The following is a 16,804-nucleotide window of genomic DNA, read 5'->3' as shown; positions in this document are numbered from 1 at the left end:
ATTTCCTTGCGCTGACACACATTTTAAAACGGTTTATTATAGAATTCTTTGAAATATCGAATGTAAATTTTGTATGATTAGAGATATTTGAACTAAAAGCTAAGGCTTAAGTTTCAATTTGTTATTTTTATTAAGATTTAAGTAATAGTAATTTCGAATGCTTTTTTAAAAGTTTGATATTGAACTATGTATTTAGTTTCATTTCATTGTTTCCTGATTTTTCTTTAAGATTTTAGTTCAAAACACTGGTAATAATGTTATTCATCTAACAAGTTTTTTGAAATTCATGCATTACAATTTGTCGTAAACAATTTGTAGTTTTTAAGCTGAAGTTTGCCCTTAATTTGAAGAATATTTCATAAATTTTTAAACATTGAAATTAAAATTTTAATTAAGCTCTTTTTTTGAAAAAATTGTATAGAAACAGTTGGATATCGTAAATGAATTAAATACCATTAGTTCAAAATAACTCTCTTAAAGATAAGATAGTTTTAAGTTTTAAATTTATTTCAAATGTATAAAAATATTTAGTGGAAATAACAAACAATATTTAGTATTAAAAGTCAATATTAGGAAATGAAGAAATTGAAGGCTTTTGAGCCACAGCTTAATTTTTTATTCTATTAGTACGGATCCTAAACTGTTAAACATTCTAATATTCATCATTAATAGGCGAAAATATAATTTCCAGTTTTCAACTTAAAAATTTAAATTTATTGTTCGTTAACAGGGTTACCAAATACTATATAGTACTGAATAATTTATTTTTTCAAATAATTAAAAAAAATATCGCACTCGAGTATACAGTAAAATGTTTTTTTTATGTCATGCTCATACTGTCAGTGGTTATGTCATGTATCATGATAAAATGACTAAATTTTACGACACTTACTTTATTGCGTATTATTAAACCATATTTCATTGCTAATTTAGAAAATCATTACCAAAGTGTTCCTGGGTAAATTACTGGGCTTTTTGGTGTTCCCATAGGCTCAGAAACATGATAAATACTACCATTTTCTGCTGGTTTTTGACCATACTTTTTTTTTTCTCAGTGCAAGGTATAGTTTTCATAAGCACTTTACTTAGAGTAGCCTGGATTAAAAAAATGACACGTTATTGATTGATTTGTGTAGACAATATGGAAGCAATATACTTTAAATGCTGTTATCCATTGATTTATTTAATAAAATTAAAATATAATATTTATTCAAACATAGCAAATTTTATAACAATGCTACACAAAACAACTGACAACTGAAGAGTACAGAGGAAGAATGTATCAAATGACATAAAAAAACGCTAATGCCAATAAAAAAACCTAAAATTTGTTTTAAGAACATGTTATGGTAAGAGGATTTAAAAAAAAATTCTGCCGCATTATTAACTTAAACGATTTATTAAAAATTTGTTTTTGTAAGTACCTTCCTGCGGTTGCAATATTTTCGGAAACTGTTGCTTCTATATTGACAAAAATGTTATTCAGAATTTTCCTTTACTGAACTCTTCAACTCTAGATGGTGCATTAAACTTTTCTGTTTGCGAATGAATATACAAGGTTCGGTCAAAGCTTTTTTTTTAATATCAAAGCCATTGACTGGTAATTGATGAAATATGATCACGAGTATTCGTGTGATTTGTTTATTTAGTCTTAAGAATGTAATAGATGTACAACCCAATGCTAGTTTTTTATTGCTCTGAAGTGAAGTTAGGAAGGAAATGTCAATTATCTTGCCATATTTTTCTTTGTAGAGCGCAATTCTGCAAGTGAAATAAATCATATTATTCTTGATCTGAACGGAATAATATTACACTCAATATTATTTATAACACCCCAAATCGTGCCTATAAGTAAATTATTAATTCTTCATTATAATGAAATTGCATTATAACTCTATTTCATTGAAGCGAATATATCTACTTAAATTGCATGAAGAAATAAATAAAAAAAAATTTATTAAAATAAATGATGAATAATATCATTTAACTCTTAAAATTAAAATATAATTCTTAAAATCGAGTAAACTTATGAAATGCTTCTTGAAGGAATCTGAGGTCGATATAGTTAAAGATGCGATATTGGATGAATTTAATCATTATGATTAACATATACGCATAATAATAGTAGTAGATTATTTCTTTGGTAAACAACTTAAATATTGCTGTTCATACTGATTTTTTTTATTATTTGATATTCAAATATGCGAGTCACGTAATAAAAAACAAAACGTTTATGTTGCGTCACATAATGCTAAAAATACCATAATATTCTTTTATAATTTAGATATCTGTGTATCACGCAAACATTTTATTAATTAGCGTAGTTGCTCTATGGAACACAATAATCACTTTGTTGGCCGTGGTAATTTTATTACAGTTTCTGCTGTAATGACCATCTTCGAATGACACTTGAGCTCGCAGTATCCAATTTGTTATCACAATATTTTGACATCGAACTTAAATTAGTAACTGCTGCTGTATGAGATGAAATGTATTTATAAAACATGCACAGGTTTATCAACTAGTTCATCATTGACGGCCTTCCCATCAGTAACTTCGACCATCGCCAAGCGACCGTGACCATGGGCCATTGTCTCACGCATGCCTAACGAGGGATGGATTTTTTTTTTTGTTCTGCCACAACGGTTCTAACAAACGTTCGATGGGTTGTCCATCCTCTATCCCCCTCATCTACTTTTTGTTGCATGTTTTGCATTTATTTTGTTATTTTTTGTTGAGGGTCGAATTCGTGTATTGTTGGGTGCCTAACACGCTTGTTTTAGTAATGCTGGTGTTAAACACACAAATGTAGAAGATTGTTGGCGAATTTTAATATCTTTTTCAAATGATTTATTCCTTAAATTTCAGGCGAGGAAGCGTTAATAGAATTGCAACCAGACCTATTAATGCGTTATTTAATTCTTAAAATTAATATAATAAAAAAACGGCATCGTAATTAATTGTAATTTATCAGTTGTAATTGCACTTTTAAATTGTATTCAATTATTACTTTCTTACACTTAACAATACTATTAGCTATTTAAAACAGGATTTTCACTTTTCAATTGTATTTAATTATTACTTTTTACGCAACAATACTATCAGCTATCTAGAACAAAATTGTCAAGTTTGTGGTTCGTAACAGTTCTCGAGAGTTTTAACTATAGATAAAATCGTCACGTCAAATATACTTCTTTAAATATCTACATCAAAAGCTTCAGAAATTGCTTTTGTGTGTTATTACCATTGTAAATGACGCAGTGAAGGTCAAATATAAAATATTAATTTTCTTACTTTTATGATAGTTAAGAATTTAAATTGCTTATACTTTTGTTGATTACTTGGTTACTTTTGTTGGTTACTTTTTGTGGGTATAGCATAATAATTCGGAAATATAATAGTAAAAAATATATCGGAAATATAATAGTTTGCTTTAAGTAATGCAAGTCTATATAACAATACATAAATGTACTTTAAGTACAGACCACTAACAAAAGATCTGTTAGAAGCTGTATAGTAATGTTCTGTAAGTTTGTTTTAAGGAAGATATTTTAATGAAAGAAAAAAGAATTTAGATTATCTATTTTGTAATTATCTATACTTTTTTTCTATGCATTACATCGTTTCTTTACATAAGTGACTTTGTCTGTAAATAAATATATTTCAATTTTGATTTGAATCAGTGGCAATAAAATTCCATAATAAAAATGCAATGTTATCAAATTTTAATTTTCACTAGCTTTAAAAACGAAACAATATTTTCAGATTACTATTACTTCAATTTTTAAAATTAATATAATGCTTCATCAAATTTAAAATTTAATTACTAAGTGTAGGTTTATATTTTACTTTAGAAAACTATATTCATAAACTATTATGATGTTATAATTTGGAATTTATGCGGCTTCATATACTAGTAATATTAAAGAACTTGAGAATTATAACAACAAAACATTTTTATTTCAATGATAAGAGAATTAAAATAATAATTGCAGTAAATAAAAATTTAACTTTAAGTCTGTATTGAAATTACCAAAAGAATGGTTAACAAAGTCATGGCAATGTTTTACAGGAAACAAATTAACAAATTAACAATAGTGATAAATAGTTTGCTTTAAGTAATTAAAACAAGTCTAGTTAAAGTTGCTCTCATTCATTTCGTTTGTATTACTATATTTAAAACACTTGTGTTGTTCGCGTCTTTCTATTTTCAACTATTTATCCAACATGCATTTTGCTGCGTTTTACAAGAACTTATTGTCAATTTTCTTCATCATTGCTTTGATGAGCAATGGCGCTCTCTGTCTAAAATGCCAAGTTTGCAATTCAATTGAACCTGGTCAAGAAGATTGCTTCACGGTGGAACCAGCGGACACTAAATACTTAAAGAATTGCGAAGGACCCAAAAATGTTTCGTGCAGGACTCAAAAACAGTGGGTGGATTTCAAAGTCTTAAATCAGGGGCCTGATAAAAGAGTAATCCGCCAATGTGCCTCCAATGAGTTCAAACCAAGCGAACCTTGTTACAACACAGCTAGGTTTGGTGCAAAAACAAACGTTTGTAATTGTCTTGGCGATGGTTGCAATTCAGCTGTAAGAAATGCATCATCTCTACTTATGACAATAGGAGTTTTGCTCTTGCTAAAAATGTTTGAATAATTTGCAAGAATTTTAATTAAAAAAAATAGCAAGGAAAACAAATTGATTTTGAATTGACATTTAAAGTTGAAACTTCAGATTTTTTTCAAAGGAAGAAAATATCGATTATATAAGGAATATTTTTGCAAAATAATATTTAAACACTTAAATTAGGATTCTGATGTGCTTATGTTATAATTATTTAAAATTAGAATCAGTAGGGAGTTTATTTTATACATTGATGTATTATAGAGAACGTCTAATTTAATTTATATATCTGGTACTATTTTTTAAAAATTCTTATTTGTAAATATATTTTATTTAAGATTAAAATTTCTTCTAAATGATAGCGGTTTCACTAAGTGTTGTTAAATGTTTGGAGTGAAGTTTACTTAAAATTTTCATAGCAAATTTCCGCAAATAACCTGATAAGTTAACAAAAGAGAAAATTAAAATATTATAAATAAACGATGCTAAAAATGCCTTTTAAATAATCTTGTTGTGCTGTTAAAATCATGGATATAATAATTCAATATATTTTAAGCAATCATTATAATTTTTATCCACTTAGTTTTCATGTATATTTTTATATTTCTACACATTTTTCTGCGTTTATATTTACTGCACATTTTCAACAAACTTTAGCCATGTAAATTTATTGCTATAAAAATATAATGGAAATATATATTAAATCGGGTTTTCTCCGTTTCGGGGGGGGGGGTCGTGCGTAAAACTTATTAACAAAATATTTTAGTACATCAGGTACCTTTAACCATGTACCAATACCAAAAATAATTAATCTTCACTTGCGCCAAAAAATAATTTGATGATTTTTTTACGGCCTGAATACATTACTTTTAAATCTTATTGATAATTATTTATCATAGTATCACACAAGTTCTAAATCAAAGTCAATCTCTTGATCAAACAGGTCTCAAAAATTTTTAGGACAAAGAATAGACTTCCATACTAAGCCCTGCCAAAAAGAAAATAATAATAACTAAGCTGATACAATTACTAAGTGCTACCTAAAGGTCAAGATCTAGCTTACAATCGTGATATTTTGATGTGTTGAAACCAACACTTCTCTTCGTTAAATTTAGTCATTTTTGGTTGGTGAATCGAAAATTGGCAATTTTCAAGGTTTTCAATCTATGTTAAGCATTTTACTTTGCATTTTCATTGCCTTATCCCCTCCTACCTAAGGTTTCTTAAAGCTTGTAACATTTGTTCTCTTGTGGAAAATACTGAAATGGCTTCATTATACCAACATGTTCTTAAGAATGACACGTAGTGATTCTTTCGCAGCTAAACTTCGAGTGAGATATCTCTTAATGTAAGTTTTTAGCATCAATATATATATTTCATCACAATTTCATGCTGTATATCAGTTATTGTGTTTTAAAAATTATTTTAAGCTATTTACTCTCGTTGTGTTTTCTTAAAATACAATCAAATTGTGACGAGTCAAATATACTGGCATACCAGATTCTTCATTATAAGTCTGATTGGTAATAATAGTGGCCCTGAAAACTTTTGCTCGATATTCAAGTAGATATTGAAAGGTGGAGGTGCCGAGTGAGCTAAAATTGAATATTCTCATACATCTATAAACTATGTAATTGATTATAGATGCATAAGACTATACATTTTTTTAAACTTTCAGTACTTAGCGTAATATAGCTTTGAATATATCTCAATTTACTGGTATCCGTATAAACTGTATTCCTTAGTTTTCATACAACTGTAGTATAAAAAGATTTTAAATATTTACTTCGAGATTGCGTTTGAAAAAATAGACTAAGTTTTTGGCAAATGATTTTCTGATAACACAGTATTTTGAAATTAGATGAACTACATCCATTTATATTACCAACAATCTATTTAAACAGTTCTAAGAACCTTCTAACTAAATTTATCTTTAAATCTTTTGAAATACAATATTCAGAATAAATCCTTTATGCATTGCGAGTTTTCTGAAAGTGAATAAACTGTTCTTTTCTTTTTCTCTTCACTCTTTATAACCGGGCATCTTAATGGAAAAATTCTAAAGAGTGATTAGTTCTACATCAGTTACCTTTGCTCTCAACCGCAGCAGCCAAGTCCCTTTGACATTTAACTGATGCGCTGACAATGAACTTTTCAGTGATAAAAATTTAATAAGAGAGAATAATTAGCAACAGCTCATCTATTTACAAAATTTTTGCACATTATTTCTCATCCAGTGAAAGCTGTTGGGTGGATATGCAATCTGCACATTATCATGCTACATCTTTGATCATTTAAACCAAGCTATCCTTAATTTCATAGCAATAAACAATGCAAGCCCGATTTTGGGCAGTTTTGACAGTAACTTAGGAACGCAATAGGTTAAAAATGAAACTTCAGGTATGTAACTAAATTGACATGATGAAATTCAAAAATTTTAATTCTTGCGAGGGTATTGCAGATTAAATTTTTTTTTATATAAATAAAAATTTTGGCAAATACCTGTTTTTAAATTTTGTTTTTGATCAAGGTTCACTGATTAAACCACAGAATGGTAAAGTCTGCTTCTATAGTAATGATTAAAAAGTTTTATTTCGAGGCTTTTTAGTATTCAGAGCTAAAAATTCTATATTGTTTTCATACTACTTATGATCTTTTTTTATACGCTCGTAGCCTATGTAACGTTTGCTGGGAACCCTGTTCTGCATACAAATTTTATTTGATTTACTATTTAATCCATACGCTTAAGCTTCACATTGAGAAAAAAAATATGAATAAAGCTATCAGAATATGGTAAAGTTTACAGTGATTCTGGCTCTATGGGAACACCATAAAGCTCGGTAATTTTTGACCGAAGCGCTTTCGTAATGATTTTTACAAAATTAACAATAAAATATGGTTTTATAATATGTGATAAAGTTCGATAAACGTGGTAAAAATTGTTTATTAGGACACCTTAAGGCATGGCATAAAAACTTTTTATTCGGTAAATTTTACTCTTCAGTTTTATATATTTTACTCAATGTGTGGTAATAAAAACTATAGTTTTGAAAACCAGAATTTCCGGTTAACCGTTACCATTTAAACGGAAAAATTACCAAAGAAGTGGTTTAGATACCGTATATTTCAGTTTTATTAACGGAAATTATTGTTATTTTCCCTCAATGTTTTACTCAATTTTACTCAATGTGTGGTAATAAAAACTATAGTTTTGAAAACCAGAATTTCCGGTTAAGTTACCATATGAACGGAAAACTTACCAAACAAGTGGTTTAAATACCGTATATTTCAGTTTTATTAGCCAAAATTATTGTTATTTTTACCAGAAACCATAGAGTTCGTCTTTATCATACAGTGCGTTAATTTTTTAAGAATTAATTAAGAATTTTTTTTCCCGTGCAATATACAGAAGTTGGAAATAGCTTATCTCCTATTTAAAAAATACAATCATAAAAGTATTTGGTAGATTTTTTTATTATTATCATGGTTATTTGTAAATCACGGTTAGCTTCGCTACAAGAGCAATAAAATAACTGTTTTGCGTGTTGTTTTATAAAAATGGTGTCACTGATAACCTTGATTGAGGAAAAGGTGAAAGCACTTTTTATTTAGTATCATTCATACCATTTGCGGTAAGTTATTTTACTCTTCTCTTTGAGAAACATCTACTATAATCATATCTAAAGGGTCTCCATTAATCTTGCATGCATCTATTTCCAGAAAGATTCTATCCTACGGAAGAATCATTTTGTAAATTGCACGTCGTTTTCACGCCTCATCTATTTTCTAGCGGATGCACAAGGTAGCTCATTTTTATTTTTCGTGAGCATACAAGCGTTGAGTCCAAAAAATAAGAATACTGTCAATTTTTTTACATTGTTCTACCCTGGCCTATCTTTGTGTTTATTCTTTTTCTATCAGTGCGTGTATCCATTCTTCTGTAACGAAATGTAGAGATTTTTTTTCCCTTTAGCTCACTTTTCTGCAATGTAGATTTCTCGTTCTTTACCACCATTCAAAAAATAAATAAATAGGAAAATAAGCATGTTACAGTTTCAGACTTTTGCACAGTGCTCAAAAGGTAAAATGGACCACCCGAAATAACTTTTTATCTAATGATCAGATTCAAATAAATCGTATTTTTAAAATTTGATTTCTCTGGAACTGTTAGACTCATTTCGCTCAAAATTTGCACTTTATCATGTAAAATTATATTCTTTAAAATGATGTAAAAAACTGTATACCTTTCAATTCAAAATGCTTTCGACTTTTATTAATTAATTTTATTAATTAATTTTAAAAAATATTTACTAAAATCATATTTTGCAGGGAATTATCTTTGGATAAACGGATTTTATAATTGTGTACAAAAATTTTTCAATTCACTTTAAAAGTTCTCGAAACATGGTGAAATACGCAAAAAAGTAAAATTAACATTGAGGGGTTCAAACCTTGGACCACTCTCTTAACCGATCTATTGGTCATATTTCCCAGATTGCGGTTACCTTCTATATTTCGGGGGTCAGAAATCCAAATCTGATGAAAAAAAAGTATGTTTTTTTTGTCTGATTCTGTAGTTTAAAATATTGTCTGAGCTAATTAATTAGCATATTTGAAGTCACCCCCTCGAAACATTAAGAACGAGTCCTAGAACCTGAAGATGCGATCATTAGACGAAAAGTTATTTAGAATGGTCAATTTTTTTTTCACTCTGTACATAGAAAATAGGCAGGGTTGTTTTTTTTTATGTTTATTTTCATATGGCTCAATAATATTTAAAAAAATATTCATTTTTTGTTGTTGTTTGAATTAGGAAAAGAAAAATACTGCTCATTTTATAGAAAAGTTTATAATTAAAAGAAAATAGTTTAATAAAAATATTAAATCAATACAATTGAATCAATGAGTCTTGAAAGAGGTCATTTCCATAAGAAATCCTGAAACGATAAAATTTTTACGATCGCAGTTAAAATGTCAGGGAAGAACATCTGGCAAAATGAATTTATTTAATTTCAAAATTCTTAATTGAAGGAAATTGACCGCAGTTTTATTGAAGAAAATTAAGATGTACATTTACACCGAAACAACAGAAGAACGGTCCAAAATTTGAACCCCTTAATGTTAGTTTTACTTTTTCTGTTTTCGCCATTACTCGAGAGTTTCTTTTAAACGAGTCAAAATTTCTTTTCATGCAATTATTGAAATTTGCCTTTTTAAAGATAATTCCATGGAAAAAAATAATTTTTAGTAATTATTAATTCTTTTTCTATTATTTTATTTAATAATAGTCCAAAAATTTTTGAATTATAAGGTATACAAATCTTTACATCATTTTTAAAAAACAAAGTGTAAAATTTGATTGCAATGAGACGAATAGTTCCTGAGAAGTGGAATTTTATAGAAGTTGTACATTTAAAATTCGATTTTTCAGGAACTATTTAACCGATTGTAAATTTTAAATTAAGAATCGTATGAATTGGCACAATTGAGAGGTGACCAGTATTGTGGCAAAAATGCATGATGTATTTAACTTTTAAACTAATAAAGAATCTTGTAAATAATTGAATGTCATATAATAGAGAATTTTCAGCATAAAAGCACAGTTGTGCTACTGCTAAATCATACACTGTCACTTTTACGGCGTTAATAATCTGAAACCATAATAAGTTCATGTTAAATAAGAAGGTCGTGTGTCTATAACTGAAATCATGTTTCCGTTTAAGTTAAGTCTGAGTACCGTGAAATCAATATTAATGTTCAACTTGCTCTAAAATTTCTGAAAGTGCAGAACACTTCCGTGAATTGGTTTTATGTGTAAACTAGAATATATTTGCATAGTTTGCTATGCATCGCCTAATTTTATTACACGCTGTTCATAAAATTAATCGAAAATAATTTTTTCCACATTAAAATCATGTTATGGTTAACATTTCTTAACACACTAATCTTCTATAAACATGTGGTTAATTATGCTTGTAAAAAAACTGCGTAATTTAAACAACCTATATTTATTAACAATTAATCAAAATGATAATAGCTGTTGTAAGTTGCCTAGATAAACGTTCAATCTGACTTAATTTTATAATAATCATTTTAACTCTAATTTAGCGTGATTAATTATTATCGATTTTCTTCAGCTTATGCGTAAATAAATGTTACTGTTGTCATTGCATCGGGTTTTAACTATTGTTATCCTTTGGTCTTCTTGATGAGGAATTTTAGATGCTAGGTAAAAATTTTATTTGTTTTTGAGAAAATATTAATTGAAGTCTAAAATTTTATCAAAGTTTTAATCGCGCTGATGCGTTTTAAAAAGACATTCACGCGGAAAAGCCGTGATGAGCCGGGATCGATGCCGATATAAGTATTCATTTGTTTATTGAACTATGACAGGATTATTCACCGATACGCGATTTTTTTCCCAGAAAAACGATAATTGTCTTTCTTGAAATAGGAACTTGCGGATTAGTCTATTTTGTTTGATTTTTCATGAACTGATTTCACTGAAATTAGAGACTTCGTTTTCTTTAATTACACCATCTCAGACGTAATAATTTTATTTCCTTTGAGAAAAGTTTTCAATCCCATCTTAGCTAACGGATGTCTGCTATAATTTCAGAGGAAAATGATGGTAAGTATGCAAGAAGTATTTTAAAATTTAACTTAAAAAAATAACATTCTACAGAGAAAATATCAGTTTGAAATGAAAGAAAATATTGAGTGCATAATTATTATTATGCCCGTTATATAGAGCAAAACTATCAATAGGCTGGATTTTTCGCCACAGGATTTTAAGACTAAATCAGCAATTATTAGACAGAAAGAAATCCTCCATTGCAATGTTTTTTTTTCCTTCTTGACAAGGTTATATTCTAATGAGTTTAAGCTTGCACGTGATTCCCTTTTTTATAGTATTCCCATTTTCATTGATATAATAATATTATACAATAATCAAATGTATAAAATATTATTATATATAGTGGTTGATATATAATATTATATATATAGTATACAATTGTATATAATATTATACAACTGATGTAATAATTATAAGTGCTTATATTTAAACTTCTTTTTTTCTCTTTATTTGCAGCTGTTGTCGACACTACGTCGATCTTAGAGCATAGAGAAGAGTTGAGAGAACTTTGGGAAAAACGGATGATGGCCGATGACAACCAGTCTTCACCTTCTTCTACAGTGGAGGAGAAATCCAAAATTTCAGCAGAAGAAGTGAAGGAAGATGGAATAATAAAACCAAGTCAGGAAAACGAAACGACCAAACTCCAGTCCGAAAAAATTGCCAATGGACACGCCAAAACTCTCCCAGAGAGCGTTATCCACATGAATGACACCAATGCCAACCATATTCACGAAGAGCATCATGAAGGATCAGAGGTTCAAGCATCCAAGACGATCGCCCCAGACGAAGAAGACCAAGAGAACAACAATAGCGCCGATTCTTTGGAAATCGATAATAACAACGAGATTTATGTTGAGGAGAAGACATATACATCTGAACTGGAAACATCCCTCGTCGTGAAACAGGTCACAGAAGTGACCGCTATTCCCGCGGAAGATCACAAGGAGACAATACACAATGAAACCGTATCAGATGGAACGGTGACCACAGCTACCCAAGGTGACGGTCAAACAGTAATAAACGCATCTCCTGAGAAGGAATCTAATTCAATAGTTGATACGCGTGAAGAAGAGCCTTCAACTGCCACTCTTGTTGATACAGAAGTGGTGGGACAGGCTCCGGAAAAATTGGAGGAGTCGGTTCAAGAGACTGTTTCCACCACAAAAGAGGCTCATAATGAATTAGTTGATACTAGTGTTGAATGTGATTCCGTGGCTGTTGCTCCCATGAAGGGTATAGACATTCCAACGAATGATGATGAAGAAGGGGATGGTTTTGTACCGCTTGCTGAGTGCTTACCTCAAGAGGAGGGATTCGAGGATACACTAAGTATTCCATCGGAAGTTGCTGAAAAAGATGTTCATATTGAGGAACATAAGGCTGCTTCTGTTAATAGTAAGTAACTAAACTATTTGTTTTACAACGAATCAATTTATTTATTTAGGTAATGGTATAGGGGAAAAAATCAAACTATATGCTATTAAAATATTTTACATAAGATCTCATTACACAGTTAGAAATTATAAAGCGTGATGAACCATAATATCGTTCAAATGTGGGGCTAGTTTAATATAGTACCAAATTGTGTCACATTATCAGACAAGTTCATTCTTGATTACACCATACTACCGTTCAACTAGATCGAAAACACGGCTTATTTTAATACCTTATTAAGCATTGCAGCAAATTTCCCCTGTATTTGGGTTAAACAAACCCAATAACGTTGAACTGATTTTTCTGAGAGTGTACATAAGAGTTTTTAAAATTTATTATGTTTTTAACGTAGAACCTTTCATCCGAAGAAAAATATGATCAAATTTGCAAAGCAATTTAATCATTATTAATACATTTATGCTCGGAATTTTTATCCCTTAAATCTACAAATGTAAAGAACGCTTGTATTTCGGGGCGAATTAGAATTTAAAGAAGTAAAAATAAATACAACTACTATTCGTTTTATTTAGGTAATCTATAAATTGTGCAAAACATTCCACTTGTTAATTGCAAATAAGTGTGAAACAGTGACTCTCTTTTGTAAATGTTGAATTAAAAATGACTGCTCGATGAAACAATATAATTATTTTAATAACTTTTTCTTATACTAGATAATGTTCTGCTCATGAGATTAAGTATATGTGACTAATTTAAAAAAATATACAGGTTTTACGATTACGTTTTAAAGTAACTTATAAAAATAAAATAAAATAATGTGTATATATATATATATAAAATTCATAAATTTAATTTTATTATAATTAGATTATAAATTAACAGATAAAGCAAAAACTAGACACAGTGCATTCCATTTACAGCTTACCGTGCTATCCCTCTTTACCGTAAAATTTTGCGGAACAAAAGCTCTGATGTACCTGAATTTTTACAGTAATGTTTGTTGTAAAAACACTGAAAATTTTACAAGGAATTTTACAGAATTTTTCACAAGGAATTTTTTACAAGGTACTTCAATCTTCCTAATGATTTATAATGTTTTGTATTTAAATTTACGATATCAAAAATATCAACAACAAAAAAAAGAAAAAAAAGATAAATTTATTCCCTAAACGATTTCAAATTTCCCATGAAAAAGTGCACTTACATCATTTGATTTGATTTTTATACTTTATTTAGGTTTTAAATTGATCTCTGTTTAAAAAATAAATATTTTTACCATGATTAAGAATTGTTTATGAAATGTTGTTTTGAGTAGGTTTTAAGAATAGATAAGACGATCTAAATGTAAAGCAATTAACATATTTCTGCGCAAATCTGCTTTTCTTTTTTCTTCACCTTAAAAAACAATATATCTTTAGTAAATAAAATATTTAAATTACATGAATTAATATTTCGGTTAAGTTTGTTTTGAAAAACAATCTTAATTAACTATAAAACAGACATTACGTTAAGACTAACGTCCACTTCTTTTAATTCGAATTGTTATAAAATATTATTTATGAGTTAATATTTATAATACTATTTATACGACTTTGATCAGCCTGCGTAAGGACCAAGGGCGTGCGGTATTGGTCCTCGTTTAACTGTTCTACCGTAAAGTGTTCGTTTTCATGCGCAGGTCGACGGGTCGACGGGTCGGCAGGTTCCGACATTCCCTCTGCAGAGAATCAAAATTGTGATGACATGCCCTCGGATTATCCTTAGGAATGTTTTCTGAACCGTACTAATTGCCCACCGTACCCACCAATTGCAGTTCATACTACGCAATATTTTTTTTCACTTATCACTTCTTCACGTTAATCAGATAATTTTTTAAAGGCATTAGCGAAGCATCTGAATCCACACCATCGACATCGACTCCGGAGCCATCTGTGGATGACAAACAGGACCATCCTGAAATAGAACAATTTGTGAAATCCGGAGGGTTGAAACGTATTCTTCCCGGAGTCCAGAAGACTGAGCAACCCTATAGCAGCTGCACTACAGAAACCAAGATAGCTATGGAGATCAGAGAAATGCGAGAAAGAGAAGAAGAACTTCGTGTTATGAGGGAACAGGCTCTGCTCTCTCCAGTGATATCACCTGTACCCCCTAAAAGTCCAGGAGGACGTAGTCCATCACCTTCTGTAAAGGATAGTGCAAGCCCCAGTCCTACACCATCTGGTAAGACTTAGTTAAAAGGAATATAAAAATTATTAACGTATTATATAATGAAAATTCTCACATTGGGGAACATATTTTTTTTGTTGCATTTATATACATGAGACTATTGGACTGTGTAGGTGTTGGGGAACTGGCCTTGCATCAGAAAGGTTCTGGGTTCAAATCCCGGGCAAGGCGTGGATGTTCTTTCATTCTCTGTACTATCTGTCCTTACTGTGGGAACAACGTTGCCCCTCCTAATATGGTGCTCCTGAAAGAGTAGCCAATAAATATGCCCTTCAGATGTCTGTATTGACGAAATGTTATTCCCTAGGTGGGCATTGGAAAAAAATATTAATACTCGATCATTCCTAATTTGGATGTGGGAATTTTAAATCTGAAACTAATTTTACTATTCAGCTACTGATTTTTTCTAATGGCATTTTTTTGTCTATTTTTGTTAAAATATACAAGTTTAAAAATGTTATATATATTAGGGGATCAGGTAAATATTGCAATAAACTTCAAGTGAAGTTAAGGCACATCACTTGGATCAAAATTGCATAGGAAATCACGCTCGGAAATATCACCGTATGCGACTAGGGGCTCTTCCCTGTTATGAACTGTTCAGAAGATACAGTTCCTAATCGAGAAGAGCCCCTGGCGGCTATGATGACATTTTCTGGCGTAGTTCCTTATACAATTTTAATCCTGACTATGCGCTCTAAATCTCCCAGAAGTTTGTCGCAACTTATACGCGACCCACTGCTATATATAACGTTTTTAAACTTGTAAATTCTGGCTAAAAACAGATCAATAATGTCATTCTTAAAAAAAAACTGTACCTTGGAGAGAGAAATCGATTGCTGATTTGAAGTATATAGGAAAGTATATATGATCTGTTCAAAAATCTCAAGCAACAGAAAAAAATTGTTTTTCAGTGCCATTAATACGATGAAAATTAAACCACGATGAAAAGTAATCCGCGATGGCAGAGCACTTAAGATAAAGCAGCCATTTTGGAGTGCTTGGGTTGAAGACACATTAGGATGAAATCCACACTAATTTTCCATTGAATTAAATATATTTTAAAATGTCTAATAAAATTCAAAAATAAATTTAAAAAAATTAACTAACACGAGAAAGATATAAACAATATTAGGATAAATAAATTATTTCAAATTTTTTAAATAGTAATTAAATTGTATTAACAATACCGATGGTTGATTTAGATTGAAAAAACCTTCAGATTTCATAATTAAATATTTGTTCAGATATTGGATTCAGAAATTTTTGTTCGTTTATACATTATGATTGTCACCAAATAGAAATTTCATACATTAACATTTTTATAATAAACATTATTTTACGATATTTTAAGTTACGAAATCAGACGCAAAAACGGATTTTCTTTGAATAAACATGCCTTTTTCTCGACGGATTCGGATTTCTGACTCTCAAAATATTCAATCTGCGAAATATGGTTCCAATAATTTGGTCTGGAGAGAGGTCCAAAATTTGGCCCCTTAAGATTAATTTCATCTTTTGTGTATTTCGCCATATCTCGAGAACTTTTTCAAGAGAATTGGAAAATTTTTACCCAGTTATAAATTTGTTTATCCAAGGATAAATTCTTGCAAAAATTCATTTTTAGTATTTATTTATTATATTTAAGTCGAAAATAGCTTGAATCAACAAAGTTTTACATAATTTTAATGAATGTAATGATATATGACAAAATACAAAGTTAGAATGAAAACGATCGCATAGTTCCTAAGAAGATTTTTAAAAAAATGGAGATTTAAAATTCGATTTCTCATTTAATATTCGATCGCTTTCGTTCAAATTTAGTATGCCAGATAAAATTACACTCTTTAAAATGATGTAAAATTTTTTATAACTTTCCATTCAAAATTTTCTCGACTATTATTAAATAAAATAATA

The 16,804-nt window shown here is 29.5% G+C and overlaps 1 protein-coding gene across 10 annotated transcripts in view; it reads left to right on the top strand.

Moving 5' to 3' along the window:
• The window catches only part of LOC110281924 (uncharacterized), a 163,454-nt gene that overhangs the window by 137,975 nt on the left and 8,675 nt on the right, over positions 1-16,804 (top strand). For all 10 annotated transcript variants that reach the window (XM_087167991.1, XM_087167996.1, XM_087167997.1 and 7 more), the window contains 2 exons: positions 11,720-12,661; positions 14,537-14,881. In XM_087167991.1, coding sequence (XP_087024117.1) covers positions 11,720-12,661; positions 14,537-14,881 — 1,287 coding nt within the window. The remainder of the gene's footprint in view (positions 1-11,719; positions 12,662-14,536; positions 14,882-16,804) is intronic.

Source organism: Parasteatoda tepidariorum, chromosome 7 (assembly GCF_982258835.1).
Source record: "Parasteatoda tepidariorum strain Cologne lab strain chromosome 7, Ptep-v5.0, whole genome shotgun sequence".
Classification (NCBI taxonomy): domain Eukaryota; kingdom Metazoa; phylum Arthropoda; class Arachnida; order Araneae; family Theridiidae; genus Parasteatoda; species Parasteatoda tepidariorum.
Note: the sequence above shows the minus strand (reverse complement) of the source record. Positions and strands in the feature narration are given on the sequence as shown.